We start from the raw sequence: 24,960 nt of genomic DNA on the forward strand, positions 1-24,960 counted from the left end.
GAGAGGTACAAGATACAAGTATGTGTAGCCGCAGATGAAACATGTACCTCCCGTCCAACGAGGAACGTGTGTTCTTCGAGATGCAAAAGGCGGCCGGCCGATGGGGTAAGTCAGGTAAGGTAGATAGGTAGATAGAGGCATGTACGGATACCGCAAGAGGAATTGCCACGCAGCGACGGGCTCCGGAACCTACAGAATGACCCGGCTGTTTTTTTACATTTTGTACTTTTAAGTCTACTGAATAGTTACCTACTATGTACACTCTATGATAGAAGCGGATGGATGGTGCGCAACCGCGGCGTAAAGAAACGGATGGCGCGGACCGGAGGAGGCCGGCCCCTCTTCAAGAAGAATCAAGGAATGACTTGGATGGCTGTGTTGTGAGTTTCAACCCATAGCGACAAGCCAGCAGCCCCGCCGCCTCCTCTCACTGAATCTGGCATTCGTTGGTTCGTTTGTGTGTCTGAAGGGTGGGGAGGGTAGCATTGGCCGACTCGTTCTACATGTGCACGTATCTGTATCCTCTCCCGAGGCACCACAACGTGAACCACCTAGGTATTCTTACACTACACACAGGTACGGATACAGGTGGACGGACCCACGTGCTACCTGAACAGAGCCCATCTTACAAGGCACGCTGGACCTGGTTAACTTGAGAGTAAGAGTGTGCCGGTGGTCGATCATAAAACAATGGTCTTCTGTTCTCGTTCGTTCGTCGTGATTCAAGTACGTACCGGTGGTAGTAGCCGTTGGGACGGAGGGGCCAAGACGCCGAACCGGCACCAGACAACTCGGCCGGCCTAGTTGAATTGCCGAGGTGTTCGTATCACACCTGATCTGCAGAGGGTGCCGTCAATCCTGATGTATATTGTTGGCATCGTTCCCATCACTGACGGCATCCTTATTCTTGTCGCGACTACGGATACAACCTCGGCCTTTTGATCAATTCTTGCCTCCCCTTCTCTCGTGCTTGTCCCGACCGTCGGCGCACTCCAAGTCCCTTGCCGGCGCTGTCACAGTGCAAGGTTTCAGACGTTTGGCAAACAGCGGGGTTCCCACTTCAAGTGGCCATGGTGTTTCTTCGGCGCGGCTTCGGAAAGGCAGGCTTGGGACAGGAGACGGCGACAGATAGATACCTAGGGTACCTAGCCAGCTGGATAAACCGGAGGTACGGACGGGAGAGCACCCAACCCCAGCCCCAGCCGGGCAAGACAGCAGGGCCAGTCGCAGATCCTAGTTTGACTACCAGCACATGAGCTTCGCCCTAGCATCCGGGATATACATGGTACATACTACGGATACGGATACACTAGAACGGGATGGTCCTCGACAAGGAAACAACAATGTGTGGACTAAGACCCCTTCAAGACTCCACGAGGATTATCCACCACGTACGGAGTGCTCCGTACATTGTACCTACAGACTACAGTATCCGTACATCTCATCACATCCCCTCTATTGGAGTTTAACTTAACCTGAACCGAGTACCCTTGAACGGTGATCTTTCCCAGCCGCCGCTTGCGTCGGGAGACTGTGCGGTAAGGAGCCCTCTGGATCGCTGCATTTTGGTCGCTGATAACTGCTCTGCGCTGTCTTCGCCGCTGGGCAGTCGTTAATGCCACCAACGATGCTCCACCTCGCTTTCAGCAGGTGGTACAGTCGACCTAGGTTTCTGGGTGCTCTCTTCTCCCGACTCCCCCAGACAGAGCCTCATGATGATACCAAGACCCTGGCTCTTCTGGCAAGGCAGCCAGCCAGGCAGAAGCCAAGCAAACGCTGCGACGCATACCTCTGTACACTCTAGGCACCAACGTGAGTATATACCTACGGTATATACCGCAAGCAAGTCGCATACGCCTTGTATCAGTCCCGGCACCGCTAGCTGCCCCCTCAGCTCAGCTGCCCACCATCCATCCATCCATCCATCATCCCATCCAACCCTCACAGCCGAGCCCAGCAGCTGTTGTCAATAGCTGTGAACATACCGGCTGTGACAGCCAGCAGCCAGCACCACGAGCGGGCCGAACGGACGGCTGGGTTCTCGGGCATGTCAAGTCATGACGTCCTCCGTGCCTATCTACCCAATTTCGGTGTGACCCTCCCTAGCATCTAATGACCGAAGGCCGAGAAGCAGGCGACGAAGGACGGGCGCGCCCCCTTCCAGCCAGTCTGTCCGGAGGAATTCTTCCAATCCAGAAGGCAATACAAGCTCGCGCGTGCACTCTTCATCCTCTTGTTCAAGCGATTGGAAGTGGACGACATGGTTGCCACGGTCTCTTTTTGTATGGTCGCAGGGCCTCGAACTACTGCACGTCAAGACAAGATGTGTTGCCGACTGGCTGTCGCTCCCACGTTGAACAGCCCCGTTTTCATCCAGTCATCCCCCCTTACCTATTACCAGGAACGAGATGCAAGTGAATCGCCGCCCTTTTGGTTCCAGGAGTGCTTGAAATTATGGATTCCGTTGGCTGTCCCTTGAGCATTTTCTTCTGCACTTGCAGCCTCGTTTTCTGTCCCACACACTCGGGTCTCGTGGTCCTCGAAGATGGTGGATGGCAATTGGCGACCATGGTCTGCGGCGGAGCGCTGGATTGGGTTACTGCTCGTGTAGATGCATGCTGCTCGACACTGGCCGATGTTTCATCACTGGCTCTGCGAGTAGCCAGCTTCTCTGATAGACTATCACGCGGCCTACGATGCCCGTTCTGGTATTGCCTTTGTGTTACTCAAAGTGCAAGCCGATGTCCGAAGATGCTCGATTTCCTTTTCCCCCTCTCCTCAATCTTAGGTGCCCCCCCCCCCCCCCCCCCCCCCCCCTCTCTTATCTGGTTATCTCTCCGCCTTCTACGCGGCCTCCTGATATAGCATAGGTATGCGTCTAGTCGTGCAACTCGGCATAGGGTAGCTGCCAGTCTCGATGCCTATGCTGCCCCAATACACTTTGAGTTGTCTCAAAAGATCGGTTTGAAACACGGGTAGTGTAGGTATGGTGATCGGTGCAGGGCTGCCATGGAAACAGGGCGGAAGGTGAGTGCTCGACGTCCCAGGCTTGCTGCTGGGTGGGTGTTGAACCCCGCATGCAAAGGTCCGTAGCCTTGTTCACATCCCTTGATTGACCATTACTGGTTCGATCTCGAGTAGGTAACCCTTTCGCTTGGCGAGGTAGCGTCGTGAGGCACGGCGTCCCCTTGCTTTTGCACTTTGCATCATGCACATTGTGCTGCATAGACCACTGCTTTGCCCGAGCCTCCAAGGATAAGACGAGGCGAGCAACGTCGACCACAGATGTGGTCACTCACGGCTACGCTCGACCGTTCCACCTGCAGTGCAGAGCGCGACAAGTATATGATCAAGGTCCATCCCGGCGGCCTGCTGCTCAGTGCTCGCTCGCTGCTTGCTTGCTTATTACTTCTTGCTTCGTCTCTTCTTCGGTGACCAGCAAACTCAACCTGAGCTGCGAGGGATCCGAGCTTGGCCTCCAATTCCTTCGTTCTGCCGTGTCGTACCGAGTTGCCCCCTTTCGTCCTTTCAATCCTCTCTCTCTCTCTCTCTCTCTCTCTCTCTCTCTCTCTCTCTCTCTCTCTCTCTCTCTCTCTCTGTGCGCCTTGCAGCTACCGCCGCTGCTTGCTTTGCATAGCCCGCCCAACCTAAACCATATACAGCCTGCAGGTGTCCAATCGCAGCCATGGGCCACCATCGTCACATGGACGATGCTTCGTCCATCTCAAGCTACTCATCCGCTGGCTCTTCCCGTTCGTCCTCGAGGTCATCCTTGAGCTCGGGAAGTTCCAAGAAGTCGAGGTCGTCCCAGGTGTCCCATTCCAATATCAAGAGTGACCATTGGGCTGTCTCCCTCATGAAATATACTGCCGGAGCCCCTTTCGGCAAGCCAATGTCCCTGCGCAAGACCAAAGTCTGCGAGTTCCAGGGGGGCTGGGACTATGACGACGACAACGACGACAGTGCCAGCATCTACAGCAACGTTTCATACACCACATACGCCTGGGTCAAACCGAAATGGGACGATAGCATCTCCGAGATCGCCTCCAGGTCCGATAGCCGGAGCAGCGGACGGCGTCGCAGAGGACCGAATACACATGGCCGGCCTCGCTTCACCGCGCCCCCGCACACGCACCAGCACCCACCCCCGTTCAACCATCCACCGCCGGCACCTCCGCACTTCATGACGCCTCCGGGTGCTCCCGTGTACGACGAGAACCCCGGCTTCTTCAACTTGGACCCCGGGTTCTATCCGCCAGCTCCACCGCCTCCCCCTGCCGATAGCGGCGGGGCCCCGGCTTTCTTCGACCTTGGTGGTGGTGGTGGCGGCGGCGGCAATCACCCAGGAAAGTACGATGACTGGGAGTAGAGAGACCGTCTTTGAAAATTGTCTATACCGTATCCAACAACAGTATCACGAGGTTCAGGTGTACGACGTACATCGGGTGTTGATTTTCTTTTGCTCGTATGTTTTTTGTTTGGGTTGGGCGTTTGAACGGCCAAAATACTACTCAAAGCCCCTCCCCCCGGTTGGTACCCAGGACACCGAAGGGAAACACAGAACCTTCTTGCAGGCGGGGAGGGGTTTTGGAGGACGAAGGATTTGATGACTTATGATACATGATTTCAGTGCTTATTCCCACGTTGTGTTCATATGGAAATGCCTCTGTACCAACCAAATTTGATACTCCTAGGTTGCCATCGTTGTGGACCTGGTAGCGGCATGACAACATGGTTTAATGTGATGCCATCTCGGGTTATCGGCATGAGGGACTCATCTCAATAAATTTTTGAAAAGGAAAAACAACCTTCAAACCCTCCGCGGCTTGCTCTGCGTCATCCGGAGAAGCCGCTGTAACTAGCAGCTCGCGGCCGTGGCTGGGCTTGGTCCCCATACACTACGGATCCTTGACTGTACATCTTTAATATGCGTAGCTTTTTGTAGTCACCACATCATTGGTCTCAAAGTGTGCATCTCGTACGCCATACGCTCAGGATTGGTTCGGAACCCGACATTCTATTGTTAGTCCTAGCGTGTCAGTCGCTCGTCCCAAAACGCTCTTGTGCTTCTTTTCATCCACTTATATGGTGATTAACTTATGGGTACGACATGGTGGATATGCAGTCATCCTGAGCCACAGCTACCGCGGCTGTGTTGCTCCCCACTAGTGTATTGCAGCCCATAGAAAGCATCGCATTCTTCCACTTGCCCGTTGGTCACGGTGGATTCCAGAGCCCTACCGGTAGACTCGCGATTTACCATCCCAAACAGGAGCTCGTAAACCATCTAGCTGAGTTTGGGGGCCCCCTCTAATTAGCCCCCTCGTCATAGTCTCCTGCCTCCAAGCTCACTGATGGCACTGTTGCCTAACTAGCGGGGTCTGGTCAAGGTCCGATCATCACCCTCAGAGAGAGCTTCTCCAACTGTTGCGGAGGCAGCGCGCAAGAGTACTTTGCATAGGACCTGCTTTTTCTCGCCGCTGTCCTAGCGCAGTCCGGAGTGACTCACGTGAAGGGGTTTCCCATTCGGCGGCCTCATGCAGTATCGCCTCGATGCCAATTGGATAGTCAGCCATCCTACGGGATATGCGTCTCTCCCATTCCTTTTGCGTGGTGGGGTAGATGGTACGTCCGCCTTACGGGCTGGACCCGTGATCACCAACGTGGGCGCCTCGCTGCTCGTTGACGTGGTTGCCTCACCTGCACGTGTAGGTTTACAACTCATCGGCAGCCGAGTATATAGTATCGAACGGTTTCCTCACATCCACCGGTCGGTCATGCAATGTCCCACTTCAATCACTCACGAAACTCATCTCTGACTATCATACAAAGAACCACCGGGCCCCCGCTCTCCAGGCCTAGATAAACCACAGCATCCGTCAGCAGGGACGGGCCGTCTTTAGACGATCAGCAGTCCAGTATCGACGTTCCTTTCTCCGGACTGGCTTCTCTTGTAGAAGTCTTCGACACCGTTTTCGTCATGAGCACATCCGCCCAGTCCGCGTATGCGGAACCCATCAACATCTCGTCGAGCCTGCCCCAACCCGCGCCGCAGCTGGCGCTGCTCGACTTTTTCTTCCCCGGCTTCAGCATCTTCACGACCGCTTTCCAGAAGTACCTCGGTATCGACCTAAACGTATACATCCCCCTCGTCATCCTCTGTGGCGGCGCGACGTTTGCCTGGCGCTACTTCAGCGATTACTTGTGGGAAAAAGTTGAAAAGCATCTCATGTCTACCGTTGAGGTCCGCACCGATGATGAGATATACAACATACTCATGTCCTGGGTTGCCGCCCAACGCTTCGCCAAGAACTCACGTCGCTTCGTTGTCAACACCAACCTGAGCTCGCGTTCCTGGTTCCTCTGGCGCTGGGACGATGACGAGGAGGAGAACGATGATGTCTCCTCCACGGACGGATCCCCCTCTGAGTTCGGCCAGAAGAAGAAGCCCCTCGCCTACACACCCAGCTTTGGCAGCCATTCCTTCTGGTACCGCGGTCACCTGCTGCTCTTCAAGCGGAGCCAGAACCGCGAGCAGGCCTCCTACCTGGTTGTTAGCGAGCGCGAGGAGATTAGCCTCTCGTGCTTCGGCCGCAATCCCTGGATTCTCAAGGAACTTCTCCAGGAGGCCCGGGCCGAGTACCAGGAGAAGGACTCGCAAAAGACCATGATCTATCGCGGCAGCACGCGCGTAGGTACCACCGAGCCCACGTGGCAGCGCTGCATGGCCCGAACTTCCCGGCCCTTCTCGACCGTTATACTCAACGAGAAGACGAAGAAAGACATTGTCGACGATGTCGCCGACTACCTGTCCCCCACGACCCGTAAGTGGTATTCAAACCGTGGCATCCCTTGGAGGCGCGGCTATCTTCTTACCGGTCCTCCTGGGACCGGCAAGTCTTCGCTATCGCTCGCGCTGGCCGGCTTCTTCAAGATGAGGATTTACATTGTGAGCTTGAGCTCCATCTCGGCCAACGAAGAGAATCTTGCAACGCTTTTCGCCGAGCTGCCCCGGCGATGTGTCGTTCTCCTGGAGGATATCGACACCGCCGGCCTTACGCACACAAGAGAGGATGTCGGAACGAACGACACGACTGGACACAAGGAAGGAAGTGGAGAGATGGTTCCTGGACAGCTGACTCCAGGTAACCCCGCCAATCAGCCCAGCGGCCGTCTTTCCCTCTCGGGCCTGCTCAACATCCTCGACGGTGTAGCCAGCCAGGAGGGCCGCGTTCTCATCATGACGACAAACCATGTCGAGAAGCTCGACAAGGCCCTCATCCGTCCCGGCCGCGTAGACCAGATCGTCAGGTTCACCCTGGCCGACGATGAGATAATCGGGGCGATCTTCCGAGCCATCTATGCGCCCCTCGAGGGCGACGAGGACGACACCCCCATGCAGCACCCGGACAAGGCACTGACTCTCGAGACCAAAACGACGCTTGCCGCGCAGGCTGCCAAGCGCACCGCCGACACCGTGGCCAACGTTGAGGCTCTGTCCAAGGCGTTTGTTGACAGGATTCCCGCGCACGAGTTCAGCCCTGCTGAAATACAGGGCTACCTGATGAAGCACAAGCGGAGCGCCGAGGCGGCTGTCGCCGGAGCTGAGGACTGGGTCACGGAGACGCGCAAGGAGAAGAAGGACAAGGAGCTCAAGGCCGCCGAGGAGAAACGGCAGGCCGAGGCTAAGAAGAAGGATGAAGAGGAGAAGAAGCGCAAGGAGGAGGCGGAGGAGGAAAAGAAGAAGCAGGAAAAGGACAGGCGGAAGGGGGAGAGAAAGAAGAAGCGCAGGAGCGAGAAGAAGAGCAGACACCATAAGGAGGTGTCTGATTCTTCTGATTCGTCCGATTCCGGTTCCGGCTCCGGGTCGGAATCGGAAGCCCCGGTCAAGGTGACGGTGACGGCGGCGGAAGAGACGAAGAGCAGCCCAGTGGTCCCGGATGTCAAACCCCCAAATGGGGTGGACGAAGCCAAGCAAAAGCTAGACTCGGGGTACGGAACCCCAGTGGAGGTTTGAGTTTTAACTTGTACATTATTCTTTTTTGGGCTTCTGGGGAGGACCCAGAGGACCACCACGATCCCCTGTCATAGCGAATGCGTTTGCTTCACAGACCAACGAGTTAGTACTCACGCCAAGCTGGGTGTATTGACAATGCACGACTATGCTTTGGACGCAAGATTGTGAAAAGTCCGTCGTCGTGAGTCGGTAGCCAGCCTGACGGCAGTGCAATGGCGTCAAGCCACAGTGCCTTTATCGGTATTAGTATTGGTATCTTGACGAACACCGTCTTGACAGTCATTAGCACATGCAACGGTTATCATTGGCCAGACAAGCGCACCCAGCAGATGCATCTAGGCCATGTCACAGAGCCTCGAGGACATGGACACGGGCAGCTGCAACAACAGCTCTTATGGGAGATGGCAGCGAAGCAGAACACCATCATTCACGGTTCGGCGCGTCGAAGAAAGGGGTCTGACTATGCTTTACACTAGGCACCGATGGTTTCCGAGACAATGCCATGATGGTACGATAGGGGGTGGGGGCGTGGCGGGTGCGAGGGTTTTGGACGGCAAAGAAGGCATGTGAGTGCCTCTCTGCTTTGCGGTGCTATGTGGTGCTGCGTTCCCGAAAATTCTGCCCGAGTTTCCCAACTTTAGACGACTCGGAAACGGGGAAGGGGTCAGGCCATTTGACCTGGGCAAGATGGCCGATGCGAGTTCCGGTCGAGGTGAGTTATAGAGCCACTTGGTCGAATCGGTCGAAGGGCCTCGGAGATGGAGCTAGCTGGCGGGGTGCAAATCGGCAAGGCTTTTTACAGAGACACAATTGCAGGGCTCGTACGGCATGTCGCGGAGGGGCGGCCACTCGCGTGGATAAGCCGCGTGTGCTGGTCCTCGCAATCATCATCGGAGGATGTAAAATAAGATGGATCTGGATGTCGGAGGACCGAAGCGGCGATGCGAAGCCGAAACTACGAGGTTGAAGATGCGAGATAGGGAGGTTGTCGACATTCGGAGACTCGGCGAAAGTCAAGGTGGGGTGTGCGACTTTGCAAGGATGCTGATACACTGAGCAAGGCGGTTGTCAGCTGTGCAGGGGCCAGATGTCAACAGGGGTTGATAGTGAGATGCGGCAGGGTGGCAGAAGCAGTTTGCCATTGACGCTGCAAGGGTTCTCGTGAACCTTCTGTGAGCTTGCAGAATCCAAGTTCGGCACAGCAGAAGGATCAGCTCAGCCACTGTGAAGACGAATCCCTCGACTTTGTGACGAGATAATATATCAAGGTGGATTGACGTCTTCGCCATGTGGTGCGGTGGCTTGGTGGCACAGCTGTCATTAGTACCTTAAATTTTTTGCTTTCCACTTGCAGTTCTAGGTAAGGGTAGGTGGTTTACACAGCACCTGTAGTGTACGGGTGCACCCTCATTCGTTTCATTTGTGCCTGTGCCTGGCCAGGGGGGGATGCGAATAATACCGTTTCACTGCTTTTAGCAAGAACATCTATAAAAAAGAAAAAGAAAAGGTCCAAGCTCTTGTCCTCTGAAAAGAATAAAAAATCTGATACTTTCTCTTCTAGACTTACTTATATCAATAGGCGAGCTCTCTACAAACTGCATTGGCTTTAAAAAGAAAGAGCAGTTGAATAAAATAATAAAATCAAGATGCGAAGATGCGTTAGGATCAGCGGTTAGGAAGGTGTTGGAGACGGGGCAAAATACCTGCATCCCGAGGCGCATAGCCGTTTGGTCGTCGAGTTAACTCAAACAAGCTTAGCCACCCACCACAGTCACAAAATGATAGATACTAATTGGCGGTAAACGCTAGGCCTGGAGTAAACTAGTAAGAGTGAATCAATCACACTCTGAGAGACCTCAACGCACGCCCCGAGGGCATTGTGCAGCCTCCTCATCTTCCACCTTTTCTATCCCATCTCTTTGCCCAAGGGGTATGTAGCGGGACCGGGGGGAAATGTCTTGAGCGGGGATGGCCGACTATCTAGGTAGGTAGGTAATTAGCGAAGCTGACACCGTACGGCACATCTCCTACGGATACCTACGTCTAGGTAAATTACCCAGTCTGTGTATGAGTCGGACCGTTTCTTCAACACAACTCATTCCTTCTGCAATGCAGTGAAAGGGTCACATATGCACTCACTTTGCTGAAAAGCTACAAGATAAGCACTGGTGGGAACAACTACCGCCTTTATTGTCCTCCACTGGCCTACGGCGATCCCATTGACACACCACCGCACCAACCCCAATGGAGAGAGAATACAATGCCTGGAGAGAGGCAGTCTATGCGAACAGGCACGCTACCCTTACCAAGGTACTATCTACCCAGGTAGGTACCCTTTGGCAGGTTAGTCCCGCCTAACGGTACCTCTTGCTCTAGTGCTACCACCCAGGTCCACTGTGGGTATTTTGCTATCACTCTCACAGAGAATGGATACCTACTACTGGTATGTAGGTATGGTATCCGGCCGAAGTTAATTACCCCTGCCTGGTTACTAATGTACTGATGTTCACCCCCTACTACGGGGCTTCTCTTTTGGTGAATATCCCCCCTCTATTATGAGGTCAGCCATGGGGGGTAACAACATGAGGGTACCCCTGCCACCCTGTACTTAGTAAGTACCTAGATACCTAGGTAGGTGCTCAGTGCGGGTACGTACCGATAGAGGGAAGACATCTCGCATTTCCCATCCTTCCGCCGCCCACCCCGTTTACGCGTCGCGCCAACGTTATTTGAGCTCTGCAGGGCATATGGTTCATCGCGGAACGACGTACGCTTCGGGAAGGGCTTGACCCATCCTCTACCTTTTCTCAGAAAGCATGACAAACTTCGACAACTTAGCTAGGCGACAAGAATGCCAAGCGAGCAAGGTCCGCGTTGAGGGCCTGTGTATTCCTTCCGCCGGTGTGGCAGCACACATACGAACACCTCTACAGTACTCGTACACCACGGAGCGACGGCACCCCACAACCATGGGTCATTGGCACAGATATCTGCTTAAGGTAATCAATCGCCTATACCTTGCCTGCCGGCCTTTGCCTGAGGAGGTTTGGGAGGTCATCTTCACCTCATGCCAGCGGCTTGACCCATATAGTACCTACTAGTTTATATAGTCCGATTGCCTTGTCGGGAGTACCTCATCAAGCTCCCGGAGTTGCTTGGGGAGTTAGGGCGGGTAAGGGGGGTGAGGGTGTGCATGGTTACTCCGTAGATCAACCTACTGCGTAGGGAGGGGGGAAAAGAAGGGGAAACCAACTGTTCGAACATACGTATTAAAAGAGAGAAAGAAAAAAAAAAAGAGGGAAAAAAACCCTATCGGGCTGGGTGCTGGTGTCGTGTTGTGCGCACTCCCCTCCCTTCCCAACCAAGTTGCTGCTTGTCACACACCCCGCTGCCGCCATTCCTCTTATGGTATGTCCCAATTTGAGAATGGTGAGGTACGAATGGGATGCGGTGCGCGTCCCGTCTTGTATCTTCGTACTCGTAGTATCCGTACTATCTGGGCATGTACGTGTAGTAGACCAAAATCAATCCCATCCCATCAACGGATGCTTGACTCTTTTTCCGAGCGACGCTGTGGTGTGTGCTGCTACGTCAGTGGGGATTTTAATATTAACACTACTCCCCCGTCACTACCTCTCTCCTACCTTGCACAGCAACCGTTGGTCTCCTATTGCCTGCAGAAGAGCTTGTGGGAAACGAAGCAGGGGAAAAAAAACAAAAGGGAAGGACAAACCCCAGAGATAAACGCCCCTCAACCCCTCGATACGTTTCTGCTCTCTCGTCCCATCCCAATACCACCTCCCCTCTCTCACTATCCTTCTCTCCAGCTTCTTCCTTTTCGACTGTCTCTCCTCCTTCCAAACTTACCGCATCATACATTTCTTCGTCGAAAAGTCGCCTTCTCTGTGCTAATAGGTGCGTTAGACTCGTTGCCCCTCCCCCTCCTCTACCCTTCACTTACCACCCCATGCTGGAAGACCCTTGTCTCTTCGTTCTGCACGTTGGGTACCTGTTGTCACTGTTTTGCCGGGTGGTCGAAACGGCGGTGAAAGTCGTTCAAGTTTATAAGTGAGAACTGGAGACTGACCTTTCACCTTTTTCTAGACATCTAAGTCTCTCTCTCTCTCCCCAAAACCCTTCGCCCCAATCTTCAGTCTACTCGAACGCGCCACCCAAAATGGCCTCCCGCCCCGAGAACATTGGCATCAAGGCCATTGAGATTTACTTCCCCAGCCAGGTTGGTCTCATTCCTGCCACTATTCACGCCACTCGCACCACCACAAAAGAACCGCAGGCCACAGAGGAGGAGGGGGGGTAGGGACAGGGGGACGGAAAAAAACACGCGCTGCCCCTCGTCGCCGAAATCGCAGCAGTCCACCCTCCCCCAAAGTTACCCCTCGTGTCTTGCTTCTCCTGCCCACATCATTTTGCGCGCTGTCCGCGTCGGAATTTCCCGCGCCACAGTGAATTCCCTACTGACAAAATGCTTGCCACCACTTAGTATGTCGAGCAGACCGAGCTTGAGACCTTTGATGGCGTCAGCGCCGGCAAGTACACCATTGGTCTCGGTCAGACCAAGATGGCCTTCTGCGACGACCGCGAGGGTGAGTTAACCTGTCGATTCTATGTTTTCCCTGCCCGTTCTAACACGAGGTGCTCCTTTGCAGACATCTACTCTTTCGCCTTGACTGTCACCTCCAACCTCATCAAGAAGTACAACATCGACACCAACTCGATCGGCCGTCTCGAGGTTGGCACTGAGACCATCCTGGACAAGTCCAAGTCGGTCAAGTCTGTGCTGATGCAGCTTTTCGGTGACAACACCAATATTGAAGGCGTCGACACCGTCAACGCCTGCTACGGAGGTACCAACGCCTTCTTCAACGCCGTCAACTGGATCGAGTCTTCAGCCTGGGACGGTCGCGATGCCATAGTCGTTGCTGGTGACATTGCCCTTTACGCCAAGGGCAACGCCCGCCCCACTGGAGGCGCCGGCGCCGTCGCCATGCTCGTTGGTCCCAACGCCCCCGTGGTTGTCGAACCCGGTCTGCGCGGCACCTACATGTCCCATGTCTACGACTTCTACAAGCCTGACCTCACCAGCGAGTACCCCTACGTCGATGGCCACTACTCCCTGACCTGCTACACCAAGGCCCTCGATGCTGCCTACCGCGAATACAACAAGCGCGAGGCCAAGCTTTCCAAGGCTGCCAACGGCCATGCCAACGGCAACGGCACCAACGGCGAGGCCAAACTCCCCAAGACCGGCTTGGACCGTTTCGACTACCTGGCCTTCCACGCTCCCAACTGTAAGCTTGTCGCCAAGTCGTACGCCCGTCTGCTGTACCACGACTACCTCGCCGATGCCGACAGCTCCGTCTTCGCCGAGGTTGCTCCCGAGCTTCGCGATATGGACTACGAGAAGTCGCTGACCGACAAGGTCGTCGAGAAGACCTTTATGGGCCTCACCAAGAAGAAGTACCAGGAAAGAGTCGCTCCAGGTGCCCAGGTTGCTACGTTGATCGGCAACATGTACTGCGGTAGCGTCTGGGGTGGCGTTGCCAGCTTGCTCTGTTACGTCGACGCCGCCACTCTCAGCGGCAAGCGGGTTGGTGTCTTCAGCTACGGCTCCGGTCTGGCTGCCAGCTTCCTGTCCCTGCGCATCAACGGAGACGTTTCTCCCCTCGCTAAGGCCCTTGACATTCCCGCCAGGCTTGAGGCCCGTCGCAAGCTGGCCCCTGAGGCTTACGAAGCGGTAAGAATGATCCCCTGCCCATGAAGACAAGAGAAGGCCTACTGACAGAAGGTTTGTAGATGTGTGATCTCCGTCACCAGGCTCACCTCCAGAAGGACTACAAGCCCAAAGGCGACCCTTCCACCATCGCACCCGGTACTTACTACCTTGAGCACGTCAACGAGAAGTTCCAGCGTACCTACAGCGTCAAGGCATAGAGCCTTGCACCTTTGCAGAAAAAGCATGTTTTTGGACCTTGGGAACCGCGAACAGATAGAGTTGGGATGCATAGATCTTGCGACATCATGATTTCTGAGGAAGCACGGCTAGCGCGAGGTAGTTTAATCAGCGGAGGAACATTTAGAAGCGCGTCACGGATCGCGACCAGACGGGAGTACTCGACAGGAGAGAAAACCATGTCGTGTGGAAATAGCACCGCATATTAGGGCCATTTGTATATACCGGGCCAGACGGGCGTATTTGAGCATCGCCATGGATGAAGCTGGAAGTGGAAATGAATGAATTGGACCTACGGCTTTTGCATTCTCTCTTTGCGCCATACTTGCTCTTCTCTTTCTTTTTCTTTTCTTTTTGCTGAAATATCTCCAGGCCAAAATACCCGATGCGCCGTACGATATCACGCTTTGTCTATATGCCAAATTGTTAGCCCCCTTTTTCCGGGTGGGCGTGATGCTACGCTACTAATACATATCCGGTTTTTCAAACTTTGAGGCCGGTTTTCTCTGCCGCTATAGGGCCTACCTATGGGCAATATCACACGACAATAAAGGTGTGCCAGCTTTACTTGGCCGTTTCCACCATGAGTCTGTGCAACTTGGGATTTTGCCGGACATAATCGTCATTACCACGTCGAAGACGAGCTTTGCCACATTTCTGCCCCTCATTTCTCACCCTTGTATTTCCACTCAGCATGGCGGTGCAGATGATAGTCCTTGCTCTGAATGGCCTTGTAGATGCCATAGAGCCCGCCGATGGGCGGCTTGGACTTGACGATATTGCGCCAACTCTTCAGTTCATTCTTACGCGCATCGACGTCGACCTTGACTTTGTTGTAGACGGTCGGCAGCGTCGTAGCACCGTACTTTTCGCGCAGGCCATCGTACCACTGCCGGTCGTATGACTGCCAGAACTCATCCTCGGTGTAGTACGTGTGTGCGTACAGCCACTTCATGCCGCCTAGCTCGCGCAGTTTGTGCTCGAGCGCGCGGTTCTTCGCCACAAACTCGTCAGGGTTTGCGGGTCCCCAGCCCCAGAGGCCTATGTTGAGCATGGGCTTCGGTGCCGTGACGATGCTGCCGCCATCGCTGGAGCCCCCGCCCGCCGTTGTTGCGGGGAGTGTCTCGACCTCGCCGGTGTGCGGGTGGAAGGTCGGCGGAGCCGTCTGCTTCAGCGGGCACAGCCATAGAGGCCAGATGTTGAAGGTCTCGGCCGTGTAGTTGACGAAACGCTCGGCGTTCTTGTACGGCAGTGCCAGGTCCTGGACGATGAAGCGCGCCGACTCGCCGCTGCCATGCAGAGCACGGTAGAGCATGCGAGTATGCAGAAAGTCGTCGAGGAACCAGCGAGTGAAGCGCGTGAAGGGAACGAACTTGAAGTAGTCGAAGGCGGCGGCGCCGACCCAGAATCCGGCGCGGTCGTAGCGGAAGAGATACTCGGCCAGCGGCACAAAGTCGACAACAGGTGCCGCGGCGTCTCCGTGACCCGAGCCGGCGGTGAGTGTGCGGTCCCTGACGTGCATGTAGAACCAAGGGTCCCAGGCGCCGCTGAAAGTCTGGGGCTTGCTGCCTTCGGGGATCTCGTCCGTAAGCCTACCGGTGATGACGACGCCATGGTCCTTTGAGAAGAGGATGCCATCAACGTAGTCGTTGTCGGCGTTGAGGGTTTCGGCCTGAACGGTCTCGACGGCCTCGGCAACGCTATGAGTGCGGTGGTATGTCGTCTTGACATACTTCTTGGCCTCGATGAGTTGAAGCTCGATCATGGTGGTGACACCAAGAGTGCCGACGGCGCCGGCGGCGCCGCGAAAGAGGTCAGCGCGCTCACTCCGGTTGGCGCGGACAACGTCGCCATTGGCCAGGACAAGCTCGACCTCGTTGATGGTATCGTCAAAGAAGCCGTGTTTGAAACTTGAAGACTCACCCGCAGTGCCGGCATAGCCTCCGCCGGCCGTGATGCCGGGAAACTCCATGACGACAGGCGGGACGAGGCCGTGGCGCAGGGTGCTCTCGACGAGGCGGTCCATGGGCACGTTGGGCTCAACAAGGGCGGTACGGCGGGTCTTGTCCACCTCGAGGACGTTACCGAGGGCGCTGATGTCGACGAAGCGGTCCCGGCGGAAGGGCCGGGTGCTGTTGGTCGAGCCATGGAAGATGCGGTACGGCTCTCGGCGGTCGAAGAAGGACCGCACCGAGGCGGCGATCTTGGAAACAGTCTTTTGGTGGCGCTCCATTCTGTAGGTTGCAAGTCTCTGGGGAAATACAATCCACGTGGTAGTGCGGGTATACAATGAAAGGTGGTGTGGTCTTGCCTGTGGACTGTGAAATCCGACCAGAAATCTCGATATGTCACCACCCGGTGTGAGTGATGGGAAACGAGATGGTTTTTTCTCTTTTTTTTTTTTCTTTTTTTCTTTTCTTCCCTATCGTCGCGCGCCGCTGCGTCGCGTTCTGCGTCGTACCTACGTACCTATCTAGGTAGCTTAAACAAGGTTTCTGACAGGGAAGGGGGGCATGGGTATGCGTTAGGTATGTATACGGATATTACCTAGGTAATTAGTACGTGCGTGCCTGCCTCAGTAGGTAGGTAGGTAGAGGGGGCTTCCGGGGGTGGTTCCACTGCGTGGCGGACCTGGTTTTCGGGGAAATTTGTAGCCATTGACTGTTAGGCACTGGGGGCGAGCGCAGTCGCCGCCGAAACTGGGTGCCAACTCAACTATGTCGTTCGATATCGTGCCGCGTTCTTCTTCATGGGTGGCTGCCGGAACTGCACGCTCATTGTCCACTAGCCAGCTCATCACAAGCAGACAAATACCGAGGGGATCGACTCGGTATCTGCGCGTGTCGCCCGCAAGCTCCTACAATTGCCATTTGGAGCCTTGTCTTGACTTCGGAGATACGTTCATCCCGTCATGCCTTCTTTGGCCCATGGCTTCAAGAAGAGTTACATCGTATGATGTTGAATATAGAACCATCGGTGCTTTCTCGGGGCTCGTAGCTCATTGATAGGTTGATGTTTCTATAGCTTTGGTACTACTTCTGGAGAGGATGCCAAACTCGCCTCTGTCTTCTTTAGGACCCTCTGGCGCATGTCCTCCTCGCTGATATCACTCAACAAAGACTCAAAGGTTAGAGGGACTTCCTCGAGTGTCTTGGCCTTGACTGAAATAGCCTTGGAACTGATGGTATCCGGATGCGTTATGATCCTCTTCATGAAACCAGTCCAGCCGTCGAAGCAACGCCTGGCGTTTGGCGTTGTTGTCAGGATGAGGGAGAAGCAGTGCGGCATGCCCTCGTACTCTTCAAACACTACTGGCACGCCATCCTCGTGCAGTTTGCGAGCCATGTACTTATCTTCGTCCGCCAGCAACTCCCATCCAGTGCAAATGAATACAGGCGGCGCGCCTTTCCAGTTTCGGCTCATGACAAGTGTCACCAGCGGGTGCGCTAGAAGATCATCGTCTGCGTACAGAGCCGTTCGTGGGGGGTTCGCGGGCCATGCATCGCATGGTGGCGGACTGTGCTTAGCATATACCTCAGCAGCCGGAAGATAATCAAAGTCCTTGTTCACGTCCCAGCTTGCCGAGCTTTGTGTAATGTCGAGCCATGGGGAGTTCAGAGCAAGCCCGCCAGGTAGTAAAATATCTCGTTCTTCGCCATGCCAGCGGATTCTTCTGTTTTGTCGGCGCAGTTCCAATAAGAGTTGTAGCAAGGCAAGGCTCAAGTTGCCGCCGGCACTGTGAATTGGTTAGTATTGTAACCTTGGGTTCGACGGCATTGTACGGCTTACCTGTCTCCAGCAATAACTATATGTCTCGGGTCAACCGGTTGATTGTAGGCGTCGGAAGGCGGATATAGAAGTGTTAGGTAGGAAATGAGAGCATCCAGCAGAGCCGCCGGAAAGGGGTTCTGCGGGGCAAGTCGGTAACGGACGGAGAACACTCGTCCGCCAGTCAGCTTGGCTATCTTCTTGGTAGTCGGACGGTGACTTGACGGGTCGAGGAGGTAGTATGCTCCACCATGAAAGTATAAGACCGTCAGGGGACTGGTGACCTCTTTTTGGAGGTTTTCGTATTTTTCCTTTTCTCCGATCTGGGGTTGCCGTTCCTCGCTCGTGGCACCAGAACGGTAACCTGTCCACTCACCCTCGACGGGCACAATGTCCGGCAATCGTAGAGCAATCTCTGGTGTATCTGGTGTCCTCAGTGACTGAATGGCCCCAACCAGCGCATCACGAACATCGGTTTCCGGGACCGAACTGGCGTATGTGGAGACCCATATTCTTCCCTTTACGCCGTTATCCCGGTTGGCGAGCTTCTGGGTGGAAGTGATGGACCGTGGCTTGCTCGGCTGCAGGTATGAACGTAGGACCGAGACAATGAGGTCGCTCCGCAGGTCAAGATACTGCGACGACTTGGATAAGTGCAAGACGTGAAGAAGGGCCACCCGCGCCATCAAGGGTACTTTGGGCAATAGCGAGAGTAATAATTTGAGCTGCGCAGGATGCATGTTGAGGGGATTTGGGAAGGTGAACGATGATGTAGACATTTCGACAGAAGAATGGGACGGCAGAGGGCGCCTAGTTAAGGGTATTCAACGGAGAGGAAGAAGCAAGAAGGCTCTATTGCCTTACAGGATTGAAACACATCAACGACACGCTACCCCGGAATAAGAAGGCTGTAATTTCGTCCACTGTGAGGTAGCAACGGTCAAGGACTTGGGGTCGACAAGATGTTCGGATGGATACACGGTCGGTTGCGGTCCCCTGACAACGGATGCGGTAGCCACACCACCACCCCACGGATCGGCCCCTTGAACGTATTTCGATATTGGAGACAGTGTGCCAAGATGGACTCGCGAAGAGGGCGACTGAGATTGTAGTGTAGGGCTTAGAGGAAAGTGGAAGTAGTCGCTGTCGTGGGAACGTGCTTGAAGACAGGACGAAGAATGGAAGAAGAGTCCGAATGCAACATCGGCACATGAGACCGAATGCTACCGCGACAGTTTAAGCAAAAAGTATGGAAGGTAAACGGGGAACTAAAGAGACCAGAGTGGTTGATGTACGAGAGGCGAGGGACGTAAACTGTGAACAAGTCGGTGACATGTCGCTTGGCATGTGCCTCGGTTGACGACGGAATTTAATCGACGAATCACTTGTGGTTGTCAGCTGGATACAGACATGGTTTACTTAGTCCAACTCATCGCACCATTAGCTCCTCGATTTAGACCAACGTGTCTTCTGCCGGAGGATACCGATGTCGTCACGTCGTGAGAGAGGCCACACCGAGGGGGAAGACAATTCCATCACTAATAGTAATTTAGTTTGGCCAATGCCAGCAACCACACTGGGGGATAAGCGAAGGGTCGGATAGGGAATGTAAGTGGCGAGGGGGAGCCAAGAGCACCGTAATGCGAAGGAGTCTAGAACCCAGAAGTGGCCGGGGAGAACGATGTGCAGTTCTTTAGTTACTTGGCACGGGGTAAACTAGGTATATTTGCGAGGGACATGCACCTCGAAGTTGAAGGGTGGAGTGAGTGCAGAAGGTCAGTTGCTTATACGGATACCTAGTGTAACGATGAATAGCCAAGATGGTATATGCGGTGCGGGGATAGACCTGGTAGCTGAGCTGTTTTGTCTTCACTTTCGATCCTGACTCGGCGAGAAACCAGCCATGGCAGTGCGTCTATCATTGGGGGCAGAACCGCAAGGATGAACGAAAGAGGAAATAGTTGCGGAAAGCGGAGTCGGGGGATCAGTCACGGATCGAAGGTGTTTGCAACACCACTCATTCAATACGTACTGCATTTCCTACCGTACATAGTAATTCAGTACCCAGTGTATACCTTTGCTCCATGCAAGGAGCCAGGTACCCAGTATAGAACAAGAGTTGCACCTATTGCCAAATCGATAGCACAAAGAGATTCAGGCTACATCGTTTGAGTGGCCCCCTGCTCATATGCCCATGCTGCTCAAACGTCGCTCAGAAAAAAAAGGAAACATAACCAAAGCTACGGACGGCCCCGGCAAAAAGCACCGGCCGATGGTCGGCACCTGCTGGCTGCTTCCGGTGCAACCAGCCTCATTGCCGTCCGACTTGAGACATCGTCAGACAATCAGACAATCAGTTGTCGGCCATATCGTCAAGTCACAGCTCAGCAACGAAGCCGATTGTTTGCGCAATGTACATACAGCCCGGCCTGCCCTTCGGCACCCAATCTTCACCGCCAAGGGTAAGCCGAAGATTTGCCTCACTAGACCCTCATCGCATAAGAAGGATCAAGGTAGCAGCACGCGAATGGCAGTCGTCCCGTGTGAACCAAGTCAAAGAACGCGTCAGCTTCGCGTTCATGTCGACAACCCTGAAGCAGCGTTCTAGGGCTCATAGCTGGCTTCTGCACTTAGTCCTGGGCCGCCAAATTTGTCATTCAGATACTTCGTGCCATTATCAGAGTACTAGCTTTCAATGCTCATATCTAGTACAAGTATACAATCGAGCCCAAAGCACAATTATATCGGCTGTTTCCCACTCCGTAACGCAATGAAATCCTTGATGTTGTTTGCTGTACAGACGTCGACTCAAATCACGATACGGTACTACACACTTCCGGCTGATTGCTGTTGTGAGCTGCTGCCGTCCCCAGTTTCGTTTGGTGGTGTCGAAGACACTACGGAATCCTTTTCCTTGTTAGCCATGGCCATCTGCCATGCCGGAATTGACGCCTTTGCGCCTGTGGCGCCACTGAAAGGCGAGGGTCGGTTATATGTGGGCGTGCCAACTGTCTTGGGCGTATCAGAGTTGGCAGCCGCCTCGGTAGTGCCCGTTTGATTGTCACCACCCGTTGCAGCAGGGCGGTTCAGTCCTGAAGAAGTAGACGCAGCGCTTCCGCCGGTCCGTAGATTGTTCGTACTGGCCGATGACGCCGCGTTCATGCGCTGGGTAATCAGCGTTTTGAGGCTAGTAAGCTCAGAGTTCACCTCCTTCAGTCTCGAGTCGGTGAGGTCCTTCTGGGTGTTCATGGCCTTCGGGATCGAGTCCTTGAGAATTTGTACGTCGTCCTTGACGCGTTGTGTCTCAATCTCCCGACGCGTATTCGCAGACCTCAGCTCCTGCATAATCGATTCCAGGTCCGCCAGAGCCGTGTCCAGCTTCTCTGTGCGTTGTTGCTCCGCCGCCTTGAGTTCCTCTGTGTCCTTTGCGAGCTGTTCGACGAGGCCGAAAGCCTTGTCAAACTGCTCCTCGATCGACTTCTTGTCTTGTTCAAGCCTCTCGGGAGTCGGTGGCGCAATCAGAGGATACACGTATCGCTAACAAACTGTGAGCCACACCTGTTTCAATGACCTGCAAACACGAAAGTCGTACCTTGGCCAACGTATATGCACCATAGCTGACACCGCCGACAACAGTTGCCATGATAAACCAGTCTCTCCAATCTCTCTTAGGGGACGTTGGCGGTGGCTGCCAGGCGGCATACTGAGGGGGGTAGGGCTGATAGTACGGTTGTTGTTGCTGCTGTTGCTGAGCGACTGTCGTCGAACCCGCCGCAGCAGCCGGTACGGGCTGAGCGCCTACTCTTGCCAACGCGGCATCGATCTCTTCTTGGGTAAGGTTCTTCGTCCGCAGGAATGCCACGCGGTTTTCAATCGATGAGCTCGCAACGCTTGGGTCTTGCAAAACTACAAGACGGTCAGTTTGCTGGCACATATTCACCCGCTTTGTAGTATACTAACACTGCGTCTGGGTTGAAGTTAGCCTCAAGTCGCCAAATATAGGGGGAGGGCCTGCGTACCGCCGAAGCGACGATATCCTCTCGAATCGCCATCTTAAGTATGTTGCCTTGTCAACCCCGTCGCATTCTCCTTCATTGGAGGAGGTGCTTTGTGACAAGGGCGATGAAGAGCAAGTGGCATATGCAACTGGAGGATGGAGGAAAAGCCGACGGATGGATCGCCTGCCACAGATACGTGGTAATGGGTGGCCCGGCTCTGGACCGAGGCTTCGCGCCAGCAGCGGCTGGGGAGCGTCTAGATTGATTACCTAACGCGCCGAAGTGCCGAGCAAGTCCGTCTGGAAGTCCACTCTACCCCTCGTCACGTGCTGGGCATCAGTGAGATACATAGGTAGTGGTCCAGGCCCCGTTGTTCGAGAGGGGAGAGGGGGTGCGCAGCCAATCAACAACGGGCCGCGTGATTTGTTTACTTACCTCCAGAGCAACAACACCGTCAACATTTGCTCCCGTTCGTTATCCAACCCACACCCATCGACAACCCAACCGCGTGTGCGCAAACTGCGACACCTTGACTATCAACTGTTGCGAAACCACTCGCAACTGCCAAATATTACGGATATATTCACTTCAATATCCCAGTCTCTTCGTCAGTCAGTGGGCTGCGACTAGACCCCCGAATCACTTCCGTCTGGCACTCTCCCACCATGTCGCAAGACACCGGCCTGTGGAGCGTGCGCCGACCAAGAGAGGTCAGCTCTACCCCTGAGACGAACGTGTCGCGACAACATAGCCTTCATGGAACTAGATTCGCTGATACATCGCGCAGACCTTAGTGGGAATCAACTACAACACCGGCCTACCACAACCCCAATCCGCCATGAAACGATCCGCCTCAGGCGCAGGTGCGCAATACTCAAACAACCATGGACGCTCAATGTCAGGCTCCAGACACTCGCTGGCGCTATCACGACCTAGCCAGCCCATGTTCCAGCGTTCTTCGTCCGGTACCAACCTTGCCGACCTTGGCCTTTCCTCCGTGAAGCGAACTTCGATGCGCGACAAGTCCTTTGCTCCGACACCAGCACCGGGACGTTCTTCGCAAGATGCGGATAGGAGGAGCAGTGTATACCGTGCAAGAACTTCCAACGCTGGGCCAATGAGCCACCAGAGCTTCTTCCAGCAAGCACCCCAACCTGCCGGCGTGCCCCGAGACCCTCGCCCGTTGAGAGACCGATCATACCAGGCCAGAATAGGACAGGAACTGCTGGACTACCTCGCCCAGAACAACTTCGAAATGCAGATGAAGCATACTCTTTCTCAGAATATTATCAAATCTCCGACACAGAAGGATTTCAACTACATGTTCCAGTGGTTGTACCGCCGCATCGATCCGAGCCATAAGTTCCAGAAGAATATCGACCAAGAGGTACCGCCAATTCTGAAGCAGCTTCGATATCCGTACGAAAGAAGCATCACCAAAAGTCAGATCGCAGCTGTTGGTGGTCAAAACTGGAGTACTTTCTTGGGACTGCTGCACTGGATGATGCAACTGGCGCAGATGTTGGATGGTTATGCTTGTAACCGATACGACGATGCGTGCCTCGAGAGTGGCATTGATGTGACCGGTGACCATATCATCTTCGACTTTCTAAGCAGCGCATATAGGGACTGGCTTGCCATGGACGAGGACGCCGACGATGAGGATGCCAATCGAGCATTGGCCCCTCACATAGAACGGATGGCACAGGCTTTCGAGCAGTCCAACTCCAAATACACCTCCGAACTTGAGATGCTTGAAGGGGAGAATAGCCGGCTGCTGCGCGAGATCGAAGATCTCGAGAAGTCCACTCCTGATCCCGCTGTACTCGACAATCACTTCAGAATCATGGAAGAAGACAAGGTCAAATTCGAGGAATACAATGCACTCGCAATGCAAAGATCCGACAAATACGAAACACGGATACAGGTTCTACAAGAGGAGCTTGAAAAACTTAATGAGGAGCTGCGGGAAGTCGAGGACGAGCGGCGAGGATTGCAAAAGGCTGTGGACGATCTAGGCATCAGCATGCAGGATATCGATCGCATGACGTCTGAACGAGAACGCTTGCAGAAGGGCATTGAGTCCGCTACTCAAAGGCTAGAGGAAGTCAAGAGAAAGGTCGCCGACAAAGAACTTGAAGCGAGCAGAAAGCTTGATGAACTCGAACGAATGGTCGACAGGTATAACACCCTGGCGTACCAAATTGGCTTGATACCTGCGACGGCGGTCAACGCCAACGGCAAGGACTACGAGCTACAGGTCACGGTCAATGACGGCCCAGATTTCAGCGCGTCGCAACTCAAGGGATCCAGCAGTGCTTCCTCAAGCGACCGCCTCCTTGCCGATCCTGTCACTGGGTACCAGCCTGCCCACATTCTTAACCTCGACCTGCGTGGCCAGGTCAAGAGCAGCTTCCTCACACTTAGGAAAGAGATCTCCGAGAGGAGGACCGTCGCCATAGACATGATGATGAAGGACCATGACCTACTCGATGGTATCAAGGAGGCGATCGAGGACAAACGTAACGAGGTTGAGGCCCTGGAACACCGTGTCCGTGCCGCAGAGGAGGAGTACGAGAAAACGAAGGAGGTATGGTCAACAGAGGCTAGAGATATTAGGGTGCTGCTGCTAACCGGCATGTCACAGGTGACAACGACGCAAAAGATGGCCTCTGACGCACAAATCGAAAAGATGGAAAAGGAACTCGCCAAAATGCGAGCGACCTTGACCGAATCAGTACAGCTAATGGAGCAACGCGAGATGAATACCAGTATCGAGTAAGTTGACATGTGTCGTGCGTGGCTCTGCCTTGATACTAATGAGGGTTGCAGGTACGAACAGCTTGTTCTTCGCGCAAACTCCTTGCGAGAAGAGCTTCATACGGAGATTGATCGGATGCTCAATGATGTCATCAAGTTCAAGATCCATGTGCAGAGAAACCTCGACGACTATGAGGGCTTCGTTACCGACGAGCTCGAAAAGGAGCTGGGGAGTGACGAGATGAGAGAGGATACCAGGAATCTGGATCTGTAAACTGTTTTTAGGAAGCCTTGGGCGGCTCGATGGACGCCCTTTGTGAGGACAGTCTCCTGTCGGTTGTTTGCTGAGCGTTCAGGCGCAGTTTCGGTCCAGGGCATACTTGGTTTTCTTGTTTTTCGATACCATGACGACGGATAATGACGGTTATAGGGAACCTGCGTAGTCA

General features: G+C 54.3%; 7 protein-coding genes across 7 annotated transcripts; 4 read left to right on the forward strand and 3 right to left on the reverse strand.

Annotated features, from left to right (window-relative positions):
• Positions 1–3,685: 3,685 nt before the first annotated feature.
• On the forward strand, positions 3,686–4,369 carry GLRG_08766 (uncharacterized protein; the record flags this gene model as incomplete). Its single annotated transcript, XM_008099316.1, has 1 exon — positions 3,686–4,369. One exon carries the CDS (start codon positions 3,686–3,688, stop codon positions 4,367–4,369), a length of 684 nt encoding a protein of 227 aa, XP_008097507.1.
• A 1,611-nt stretch (positions 4,370–5,980) lies between these two features.
• On the forward strand, positions 5,981–8,017 carry GLRG_08767 (uncharacterized protein; the record flags this gene model as incomplete). Its single annotated transcript, XM_008099317.1, has 1 exon — positions 5,981–8,017. The coding sequence occupies one exon, from the start codon at positions 5,981–5,983 to the stop codon at positions 8,015–8,017; it is 2,037 nt and encodes a 678-aa protein (XP_008097508.1).
• A 4,177-nt stretch (positions 8,018–12,194) lies between these two features.
• GLRG_08768 (hydroxymethylglutaryl-CoA synthase) lies at positions 12,195–13,969 on the forward strand (the record flags this gene model as incomplete). Its single annotated transcript, XM_008099318.1, has 4 exons — positions 12,195–12,254; positions 12,519–12,621; positions 12,685–13,772; positions 13,832–13,969. The coding sequence occupies 4 exons, from the start codon at positions 12,195–12,197 to the stop codon at positions 13,967–13,969; spliced, it is 1,389 nt and encodes a 462-aa protein (XP_008097509.1).
• A 683-nt stretch (positions 13,970–14,652) lies between these two features.
• On the reverse strand, positions 14,653–16,221 carry GLRG_08769 (FAD binding domain-containing protein; the record flags this gene model as incomplete). The annotated part of the gene is made up of 1 exon (XM_008099319.1): positions 14,653–16,221. The coding sequence occupies one exon, from the start codon at positions 16,219–16,221 to the stop codon at positions 14,653–14,655; it is 1,569 nt and encodes a 522-aa protein (XP_008097510.1).
• A 785-nt stretch (positions 16,222–17,006) lies between these two features.
• Positions 17,007–18,496, reverse strand: GLRG_08770 (uncharacterized protein; the record flags this gene model as incomplete). Its single annotated transcript, XM_008099320.1, has 2 exons — positions 17,007–17,724; positions 17,778–18,496. The coding sequence occupies 2 exons, from the start codon at positions 18,494–18,496 to the stop codon at positions 17,007–17,009; spliced, it is 1,437 nt and encodes a 478-aa protein (XP_008097511.1).
• A 2,086-nt stretch (positions 18,497–20,582) lies between these two features.
• Positions 20,583–21,808, reverse strand: GLRG_08771 (uncharacterized protein; the record flags this gene model as incomplete). The annotated part of the gene is made up of 3 exons (XM_008099321.1): positions 20,583–21,293; positions 21,349–21,681; positions 21,776–21,808. The coding sequence occupies 3 exons, from the start codon at positions 21,806–21,808 to the stop codon at positions 20,583–20,585; spliced, it is 1,077 nt and encodes a 358-aa protein (XP_008097512.1).
• Positions 21,809–22,419: 611 nt separating this feature from the next.
• GLRG_08772 (HEC/Ndc80p family protein) lies at positions 22,420–24,788 on the forward strand (the record flags this gene model as incomplete). Its single annotated transcript, XM_008099322.1, has 4 exons — positions 22,420–22,464; positions 22,542–24,344; positions 24,402–24,532; positions 24,587–24,788. The coding sequence occupies 4 exons, from the start codon at positions 22,420–22,422 to the stop codon at positions 24,786–24,788; spliced, it is 2,181 nt and encodes a 726-aa protein (XP_008097513.1).
• Between the last annotated feature and the right edge of the window lie 172 nt (positions 24,789–24,960).

This window comes from Colletotrichum graminicola, assembly GCF_000149035.1.
Source record: "Colletotrichum graminicola M1.001 genomic scaffold supercont1.41, whole genome shotgun sequence".
Lineage (NCBI taxonomy): Eukaryota > Fungi > Ascomycota > Sordariomycetes > Glomerellales > Glomerellaceae > Colletotrichum > Colletotrichum graminicola.